Here is a 10,447-nt window from a genome sequence, read left to right on the forward strand (position 1 = left end):
ATAAACCGCATGAGAAGAGCCCGAGAGAGTGTTGCGTCATTCTTGCTGGTCGAGGGTGGTCGCGACAAGCTTAGAACTCATTATGTAGCCCAGACTGACCCTAAGTTTCTTGATATCCCAGCCTTGACCTCTGGAGTGCTAGAATTCCAGGCATACACCACTGCACCAGGCTTATCAGAACACTTTGAATAAAAGGTATAAAAAAGAAACTAAAGGTGCTGGAGAGATGGCTCAGTAGTTAATGGCCCTTGCTGCTCTGCTGGAGAGATGGCTCAGTAGTTAATGGCACTTGCTGCTCTTGCAGATGAACTGGGTTTAATTCCTAGCACCATATGACATCTCACAATTACCTGAAATGCCAGCTGCCAGGAATCTGATGCCTTCTTCTGGCCTCCAAAGGTACCAGGTCTTTCTAAGGAGCATATATATACACAGGCAAAACACTCATACACATACACTAAGATACATCTTTTTTTAATTAAAACATTGAATAGTCCATCTGTCACATGTTATGTAAGTATGCATGTCCATGTTGCACAAGACTGAGCTCTCTCACCCCTACTCCAATCCTTATCCAAAGACAACAAAAAAGTTATAACATTTCCTATTCTAAAAACCAGTCAGACTACGCATGAATAAAGAACATATTTAACCTTCTATTCATTTTGTGACCAGTCACCTTAGTAGAGTCTCTTTGGTTTTATGTTTCTCACTTGACTTTCTGGGGTTTCTAGGCACGTGGTCACGTTAACGCTCAATAATGCAACCTTGGCCTCGTTCCTACCAATCTCCACTGTGTGTATTGATTTCATTTTCCCATCTAGGCACGTTAGTATTTCCAGAACAGTGTTAAATAATTGTGCTGACTGGGCATCTCTTTGAATGGTTCCTGATTCTAAAGGAAATACCTGAGGATCAGTGTGTTCTCATATATACATGAAACCCACACATACAAATATAGAGCTATCTGTTTAGATGAAAATTCCCACTTTTATAGTTAGCATGTACTCCTGGTTACTATTTGAAACAGAAGTGCATGTTGGACACCCAGATGCCTTCAGCATCTGTGGAGGTATGTCCAGATCTCTCCGATCTGTCAACTATGTGAGTAGATGTCCCGAGTACAAACAGGTCTTGTGTTCTAGACAAACTGATGGGTAGTCTTTCTTCTGCTCTCCTACGGGAGTTCTAACGTCTTAGGTGGACTTTTGCATAGCTATTCGTGTGAGGTACAACTGAACTTGTCAATTCTTCATCCATTATGGGTGCTTTCAGGATAGCACGATAGTTCTCTAAAAAGCATTGGAAATATTCTTTCTCTTACACACTTCAGTGTTTCAATGTCAATAGCACTGAAAGAGCTAAAAGAATTCCTCATGCAACTCTGGATTTGGGGTTCAAGGGAAAGAATTTCTTCTTTCCATTTATTAATTCCTTTAAAAGTTACAATTCTGCACAGCTGTATCACTCCAGGACATGTACCCAAAGAGCCCTGTGTCCCACCACAGGGATGTTACAATCTATGTTTATTGCTGCTTTCTGTATTAGTGATAGCAAGGATAGCAAGAACCAGCCTAGGTGTCTGTCTTAGTTAGGGTTTTCCTGCTGTGAACAGATACCATGACCAAGGCAACTCTTATAAGGACAACATTTAATTGGGACTGGCTTACAGGTTCAGAGATTCAGTCCATTATCATCAAGGCAGGGACATGGCAGCATCCAGGCAGGCATGGTACAGTAGAAGCTGGGAGTTCTACATTTTCAACTGAAGGCTGCTAGTGGAAGACTGGCTTCCAGGCAGCTAGGGTAAGGGTCTTAAGCCCACATCCACAGTGACACACCTACTCCAACAAGGCCACACCTCCCAATAGAGCCACTCCCAGGGCTAAGCATATGCAAACCATCACAGTGTCCTTCAATAGGTTAGTGGATAATGAAAAAGTGGTACACAAATACAATGGAACGTGATTCAACTGTGAGGAAAAGTAAAATCAGGACAATGAATGGATCTATAAAGTATCATGTTAAGCACAGTAACCCCAAACTCAGGAAGACAGAACCCACATGTTCTCCCTCATGTGCAGATCCTGGCTTATAATGTATGTATATAAACAGGTAAATAAGAGTAAAATACAAAAATCTTAGGTAACTAAGAAAGGATAATATTAGGTGATGAGAAAGGATGGATCATGGGCAAAAGGGCACATGGGACATGAAAGAGGAAAGTGGTCTGAGGGGAGGAGCCTGAAAGGAAAGAACAGGGATGGAGGGAGGTGAGGAAGAGGGAGGAAAGAGAACAGCAAAAATGTGCTGCTATCTAGCACAGTATGTGCCAGGTATTGTGGTGATCACGTTTTAATGAAAGCCCCTAGAGGCAGAGTCAGAGGAGGCCAGCCTGGCCTATGTATAGGCCAGGTTAGCCAGGGCTATATGGTAAGACCCTCTCTCAAACATATGAAGTCGAAATTTCTTGTTTCTTTGGAGACTCAGTTGTGTCATGTGATGTTTTCTGAAAACTGTCTTATGAGAGGATGTTTTTGCTGAAAACACACATGGGAGGGTGTTTTGCTGAGAACATACACATGGAATTCTTCCGGAAGCAGCCCGGAAAAAAGGAATGTGGTGTTTGGGTAGAGTGAGTAGATGCTTGAGAGAACATGTGATGTTTGGAAAGAATATAAATATAGTCCAACAGACAGTGGACAATGCTGCGTGGCATTGGTTCTCCTTGCCTTCTTGGCTAATCTTCATTTGTCATGATTTCCCAGAAAGAAACACACCAAAGAACTTCTGGTGGTGTTCCGGTGCCTTCTTGCCACTTTCTTGGACTTGGGCCCATTGGCAGAGCCTCGAGGTTTCTTCTGGATAGAACTGCTGTTGTAAATTTGTGAATGGTATTTGAGAGTGGACCAAGTTACCGCTGCTGATTGGTGTGAACTGAACTGTTGCTATCCTGACAACAAAGAATGGGATCACCCCAAAGAACTATTTCTACACAGTCAGTCCCACATCCCCCTTTTGTCCTATTAACCTTTCCTTTCCACTACCTCTGGTGGGTGTTGGGCTAGAAGGGAGGTTAAAGCATTTAAGAACCCTTATTAAAGTAGGTTGTGAAAAATCTAAGCCTACAAAGTTCTTGGTCTGTGCCAATGCTACGTATTTACCTTGGAGTTATCCACATTTCTTACCCTCAGTGTTGCAGGAACTATTCACGATTCTGCTGCTGTTTCTCCAGCTATTTCCCTTTTCTCTCCTTCTAAGTTTGTGTGTTTCTGCACTGTTGCTCTTTCCTGCCTGAAGTAGTTATCTACTGTTTTTATTTGGTCAAAGAATTCACTCTTGGGTTTATTAGCCCTATAATGTTTTGCTTTGTGTGTTTATTTGTGTTCTCATTGGGTTAATTCTTTTGTAATGGTGTTTTACACACACACACACACACACACACACACACACACACACATACACACAAGAGACCACCAGCTTCTATGAATTAACAATGTCATCATCATTCTTAATTAGCAATGTGATTTATTTTGTGGGCATATCTTTAGCTTTATCTCTTTCCCTTTGAACTGTAGCGATTTCATTACTAGACATTATGCAGATCTTGATTACCTGATTAAAGCTATAGACCAAGTGGAGTTTTTAACAAAAGAGTGTTTACTCTAGGGCTGGTGAGATGGCTCAGAGGGTAAAAGCTCTGACTGCTCTTCTGAAGGTCCTGAGTTCGGATCCCAGCAACCACATGGTGGCTCACAACCATCTGTAATGAGATGGGACGTCCTTTTCTGGTGCGTCTGAAGACAGCTACAGTGAATTATGCCAGAGTGAGCAGGGCCAGAGTGAGTGGGGGCCGGAGCGAGCGGGGCTGGCAGAGGTCCTGAGTTCAATTCCCAGCAGCCACACACATGATGGCTCGTGGCCATCTGTATAGCTACAGTGTACTCATACACATAAAATAAATAAAATAAATCTTTAAAAAAAGACCAATAATAGGAGTGTTTACTCTTATTACCATGCCATTTCATTGCTTTCCTTTTTTCTTTCTTTTCTTTAAATATTTATTTATTCTATATGAGTATACTGTCACTTTCTTCAGATACATGAGAGGAGGGCACTGGATCCCATTACAGTTGGTTGTGAGCCACTATGTAGTTGCTGCTGAGAATTGAACTCAGGACCTCTAGAAGAGCAGTCAGTGTTCTTAACCACTGAGCTATCTCAAGCCCATCATTGCTTCTCAATACAAGAATATTTTAATGCTGTTTCAAACTTTTACAACCTATTAAGATGTTCTTAAAATTTATTGCTTGATTTTGCTTTTAAAATGTGTGTACTGCATGCATGTATACACACATTTGCAGGTATGTGTGTCCCAGAACACACATGTTGTGGTCAGTGAGCAGCCTAGGGTGTTGGTCCTCACTTTCTACCTTATTTGAGACAACACCTCCCATTGTTCACTTCAGAGTTCACTGGATTACTCAGCCAGTGAGCTGAAGGTTCTTCGGTCTCTGCCTCTCATCTCATCTCACCTCCCCTTCAGAACACTGTGGTTAAAGCCATGCCCTGCTCTATCCAGCTTTAGGTGGGCTCTGGGGGTCTGAACTCAGGTCTTCCAACTGGTGTAGGAATCACTTTACCATCTCCTCAGGCTACTGACATATTCCTAATATTTACTGGATGGGCAGGCATCTCTGCCTTCCATGTGCATTTAAAGACATGTTATCGGGGTATAAACTAACAGACCTGCAACATCAACCCGATTAGCTGTATCTTCCAAATCCTCTACAAATCCCTAATTATTTTTTTCCAACTTGATGCCGACCTATTTGGACTTAGAGAAATAAACCAAGCATCCCAGTGATGTTTTCCCACGCCCCTTGGATACACTAGGCTTGTCTTATGCTTCCTAATGCTCTCTATATGCCTGACATATGCACACTAAATATGTATGCAGCCTGACCCTCACCGTAGCTTGTACCATTTCTCAATATGAAGGTCCTATTTTTTTTTAATCCTCTGACTTTACAAATGACAGCAGGGATGTAGCTCAGTAGTAGAACCCTTGCCTAATATGCACAAGTCCCTGGTTTTGATGCCTAGCATTCCAAAATTAATTAGATAATTAATTAAAAATTTTAAAACAAAACAGTGAAAGCCTTATTTGTAGATGAGCTTGTTATCTGTGCTTCCTTCTTTGCTTGCATTTGCTGCCAACTTATTTGCCTTTCCCTTCAAAGTTCAGTTGTTTCTTTAGTAATCATCTATGTGAAGAGCATCTGGCTGGGATTTTTTTTTAAATCCAATATAAGACCCTGGGTAAGATATCATATCACTTACATTTGTCAGCACGACAGACATTTTGTGTGTGTGTGTGTGAGTGTGTGTGTGAGTGTGAGTGTGCGTGTGTGCCTGCATATGTGTGTTTGTGTACATGCATGTGTGTGCGTGCATGCATGTGCGTGTGCGTGTGCGTGTGTGTGTGTGTGTGTGTGAGTGTGAGTGTGCGTGTATTTACCCTTGCATGCATGTGGGCAGACAAGAGGTCAGTTTCAGGTGCTTCTCTCTATTGATCTCCACTTTGTTACTTTGTTTTTTGACACAGGAACTCAGAGAACCCAGAGCTCACCATTTTGGGAAGCCTAGCTGGTTAGGGTTCTGGGGATTCACCTGTCTCTGGGCCCCACCTCTGGAGTTATAGACATATCCATCACCCATGGCTGTTACACAGGGACTGGGGATCTGAACTAGCGTCCTCATAGTTGCACGGCAAGCTCTTTCCCACTGAGCCATCTCCCCAGCTAGCCTAACAGGTTTCTCCTATAATAACCCAATCATTGTACAATACGGTTTCTGTGGGAAGTCTGTAAACCCGTGGGGCCTCTACAATGGCAGACGTCCATACATTCAAACACCCACTTGTGAGCAGGGAAAGCCCGTCACTTCATCAGCTGTCCGCTCTTCCGGGGAGTCCTGACCTAAGTCATGAATCATCAGCCATGCCGTCCTGGTGAGAGGACCCCCCACCCCACAACAGTGAGTCTTCCTGGAGTCACACTAGGAACTCACCTGCTCTGCGATTTCACTGAGAACAAAGAGCTTCCAGCCAACCCTGTCCTTCCATAAATCACAGCTCAGTGGAAATGTCCAGTGACAGAAACATCCAGAACCCACATCCTTCTGTTGCCTCCTCCTGTGCTGAGGCAGCCTTGCCTCCTACTTACCCACAGGTCCTGTAACTGAAAACGATGAAGCTTTCCTCATCCGTCCTCTCTATGAAGGTCACACAGGTGTGCTTCTCCCAGTGCCTCATGGCCTGTTTGAAAATGGCCCTCTGGGTGCCTGAAACGACGAGGCAATGCTGGTCACTTTGCTCCTGGGCATACCTTCTTCAAACATGGAGACACAGTCTTAAGACAAAGTTTGCTCTGATACTTAAAAATCTTGTTGATAATGCTATGGGGTCTTTTTTTGTTTGTTTTGTTTTTTTCTTGAGGCTTAAGAGAGATTTGAAGTGTCAATATCATCTAAACACACACACACACCTGTAACTAGGGAGGTGATGAATGTGTTCATTAATTGGGTTGTGTGGACCATGAAATAATGTATCATTATACAATTATACATTATAAATATATCAGGTCAGCACTTAGACTATCTTGTGTATATATGTAGGTTTGCTGAACAGTTTAAATTGTCTTTAAGAGGCTTTTTAAAGTAACCCAGAAAAGAAATCTTCTGGGAATCACAATTCCCTCTGCTGAGGATGCTGATGCCAGTCGGCCATCTAAGTACCAAGGAGACAGAGGCAAGAACTGCATCACCACACATTCAAGGCACGACTCATCTAAATAGTGAGATTCATTCAGAAAAGCTGAAAAGACAATTTGTTGAGGGGCATGCTGTGGCTAGAGAGATGGCTCGGTGGTTCAAAGCACTTGTTGCCCTTCCAGAGGACCCAGGTTCAATTCCCACTACCAATAAGGCAGCTCATAATCATCCCAGGATATTCAATACCCTCTTCTGGCTTCTGCAGGCACTGCACACACAGACAAACATGTAGGTAAAAGATTCATTTTAGATAGATAGATAGATAGATAGATAGATAGATAGATAGATAGATAGATAGATAGATAGATAGATCTCCCGAATACTCAAAACCTAGAGACTTGGAGTTTGTGTGTTGGGAGGGATACTAACAGTAGACAGTGTCCTAGGCTCCCCAGCTTTTCCTTTGTATTAAAAGTATATTCTACATGCTTGTCTTACCCGGGCCACTCAATTGGTGGTTGCTGGATTAGAGGGAGTTCTCTCTCCAGCATGACATTGTGATCTCATTTTCTATCACACCTGCAGGAGAGTGCTCCCATGCACTCTATAATCTAGTCGCACACCTGCAGGAGAGTGCTCCCATGCACTCTATACATCTATTTGCACACATACATCTATGTACTCTGAGTGGCGTTTCAGTGTTTTCTAGGGTCCTCTAGGGGTTTTCTAGTCCTTCCTGTGAGAATTTTGCAAACAGTTGAATTTTATACTTTTCCTGACCCTGTTTTCATGGTTCCTTGTTTGGAAAGTTATTGAATGATCAAGCCTTGGGCTGACAGTCATGTCAAGTCAGTAAGTATTCTCTAACATCTATCAAGAGGAAAGAATAAAAATATTTTAACTTTGCTCGTAGCAATGAGAAGTTTCTAGAAACAAATAATTGAAGAGTGCAGGGGGGGATGGAGCAGAGACCTGAGTTTACAATGATGTAAAATAAATGAATAAATAAACGAGGAAAACCTCCACCATAGTCGATAATATAATATGGATACAGTGTTATATTATCTCTCAAAAATATGCATGTAAGATTAACTTAGCTGTCTATTTATTTTACATCTTGGCATACTTAAGGTTTACATTATTTGTAGCTTAACTACCTATGAAAATAGCAAGCCTACTAATTACACAATAACATAAAACCCTGTGAAAAATATTCTACTATACAAGGTTAGCTCATGTTGATGAAGGCAATATATTTTGGTCAGAAAAATAGCACGCTAGACCAGAAAGAGTGTTTACCAAAGAGCAGTGGTAGCTGCTCTCAGGGATGCATTTTAATCTCTCAGTGTGCAGCTTTCTCTGATGTTCTGTCTGAATGATAGGGAGAAGATGTCTCCATTTTCTCATGGCCATCCCCGATTAAGCATGGGGAAGCTAGCATAATGTCCCCAAGCAGAATGGGTAGCCTCTGAAGGTACCCTCTCTCCCAGGATCTGCGTATCCACTCTCAGGCCTGCTGATCTGCTGCTAACTGCTCTAGTTTAGTTCTCAGTGGCTGTGGCAAGTCATTGAGCCATATGCTTCTTTCAGCCACTTCTTACAGAAGCCTCAGTGTTCCAGGGAGGTAAAAAGCTTATAAAGGTACTGAGAGGCTAGGATGCTCACTCAGTGGGGCTTTTTGCTCAGGCATCCAGCCAGTGAAGTACTGCAGGCCTCCTGTGGGCAGAAATGGGGAGCTCCTACTCTGTACCAGGCACTATCCTAGGTGCTGGACATGCAGGAATGAAAAGAGGGGTTATCCCTGCTCCCACAGAGCTTGGGCAAGTAAACACAAATACAAGCGGAGAAACTTTGGATCACAGTGAATGCTGTTAAAGTTACAGAGGGGGCTGTACATGCTGGTGTGGGTGATGAGGATCCAGGAGGATTGACTTTGATATATCGTTTGATCAGAAGCCAGTCGGGTAAAGCTCTGGGGTAGTGTCCCAGGAGACAGGAGAGTGCACACGTGCTAGGGACCTGGGGATGGGCAGCACATAGAACAGGAAGGTGGCTGGTGAGGCTGGCTAAGGAGAAAAGAGGAAGGAAAAGGAGACAAGGCTCTGCAGGGAAGGCTTGCCCAGGGGCAGCAGCCCCAGCTTCAGTTTAGGTGATTTGCATAGTGCAAAGATAATACCATGGTACATTGGGCTCAGTTCTTAAGTTCTTACCTGTTTTAACTCATTTAATTCTATCACCATCTCTTCCTTCCTTCCTTTCTCTCTTTCTTTCTCTCTTTCTTTTTTATTGGTTTGTTTTGGTTGGTTTGGTTTGGTTTTGCAAGAAAGGGCTTCCCTATGTGTCCCTAACTGTCCTGGACAAATTTTGTAGATCAGGCTGACCTCGAACTCACAAAGATTCACCTGCCTCTGCCTCCAAAGCCCTGGAATTAAAGGTGTGCACCACCATGCCCAGCTACCAGCCCTATTTAAAGAACAGGGAACTGCAGACATACATGTTAAAAGATTTGTCAGGGGTGGAGCCAGGATGTAGAGTCATGCCACGTTGTGTGATGCCTGTGTGTAGCCTCTGATTACCATGTGGGGCACTGTTTCCCAGCCAAGGGAAAGAGGCCGGAAGCCACCATGGACAGCTCCATTCTTGTCTTCTGCTCACTGTTTAAGCCTTTTAATGCTGACCTGATGAGACTCCCTGCTCCCCACCAAGCCTTCAGAACAGGGTGACCTCTGCATACACAGCCCCAACAGAGGCCTGATATCACGCTACACTGACCCAAGGAAACCTTAGCCGGAGGGACTGCTGTTGTCCCGGCACCCACACATTCCTACGGAGTCCCTTCTGAAGCCTGAGAGCTCAAATACTGGCTCCAAAGGGGTCACATCTAGGGCTACTGACCAGTAAAGTTCCCTCCGATGACATAAGGAATGACTCCACCAGGCCAAATCCGCTCTGTCCTTGAGGTTGTAGCTCTTCGGACCCGAGCAGAGAAGGTCTTAGCAGTAGTGTTTGAGGTCCCAGCGCCAGGCAGAAATGTGGTGCCATCCTTGCCATCTGCAAGACAGTCAATGGGTCAGTTACCTTGCCACAACATCTTCTGCTAGTTATGCTCAAGCTTATTGATGGTGAACTGACATGGGGGTAGATAAACCTGTGTTCTAAGGGAGCATTTTACCTACCAAGATTTTTGAGAACCTGGTAAGTAATATTCAATAGTTGGTTTTTACGTGAACTGGCTAAGATCAAATGGCTCCAGAGAACCAACGCCCTCTTCTGCCATCCATGGGCACTACATTCACATGCACCCACCCACCCCAACTCCACACATATACATATAATTAATCTTTAATATTAAAAGAAGGTTCTAAGTTCAAAAAGGACCCTGAAAATAGTGGGGATGGACAGAGGAGAATGTTCAATCTGGGATTCCCTGACTGAATCCATCCGTGCTGGACCTCCACCGGTCATCCGGTGTGCTTCCCTGACTGAATCCATCTGTGCTGGACCTCCATAGGTCATCCGGTGTGCTTCCCTGACTGAATCCATCTGTGCTGGACCTCCACAGGTCACCTGGTGTGCTTCCCTGACTGAATCCATCCGTGCTGGACCTCCATAGGTCATCCGGTGTGCTTCCCTGACTGAATCCATCCGTGCTGGACCTCCACAGGTCATCCGG

At 43.8% G+C, this 10,447-nt stretch overlaps 1 protein-coding gene across 2 annotated transcripts in view; it reads right to left on the bottom strand.

Moving 5' to 3' along the window:
- The window catches only part of Tll2 (tolloid like 2), a 124,439-nt gene that overhangs the window by 50,667 nt on the left and 63,325 nt on the right, over positions 1-10,447 (bottom strand). For both annotated transcript variants that reach the window (XM_031390299.1, XM_031390300.1), the window contains exons 4-5: positions 9,670-9,825; positions 6,228-6,345 (exon numbers count right to left, since the gene is read on the bottom strand). In XM_031390299.1, coding sequence (XP_031246159.1) covers positions 6,228-6,345; positions 9,670-9,825 — 274 coding nt within the window. The remainder of the gene's footprint in view (positions 1-6,227; positions 6,346-9,669; positions 9,826-10,447) is intronic.

Source organism: Mastomys coucha, unplaced genomic scaffold (genome assembly GCF_008632895.1).
Source record: "Mastomys coucha isolate ucsf_1 unplaced genomic scaffold, UCSF_Mcou_1 pScaffold21, whole genome shotgun sequence".
Classification (NCBI taxonomy): Eukaryota; Metazoa; Chordata; class Mammalia; order Rodentia; family Muridae; genus Mastomys; species Mastomys coucha.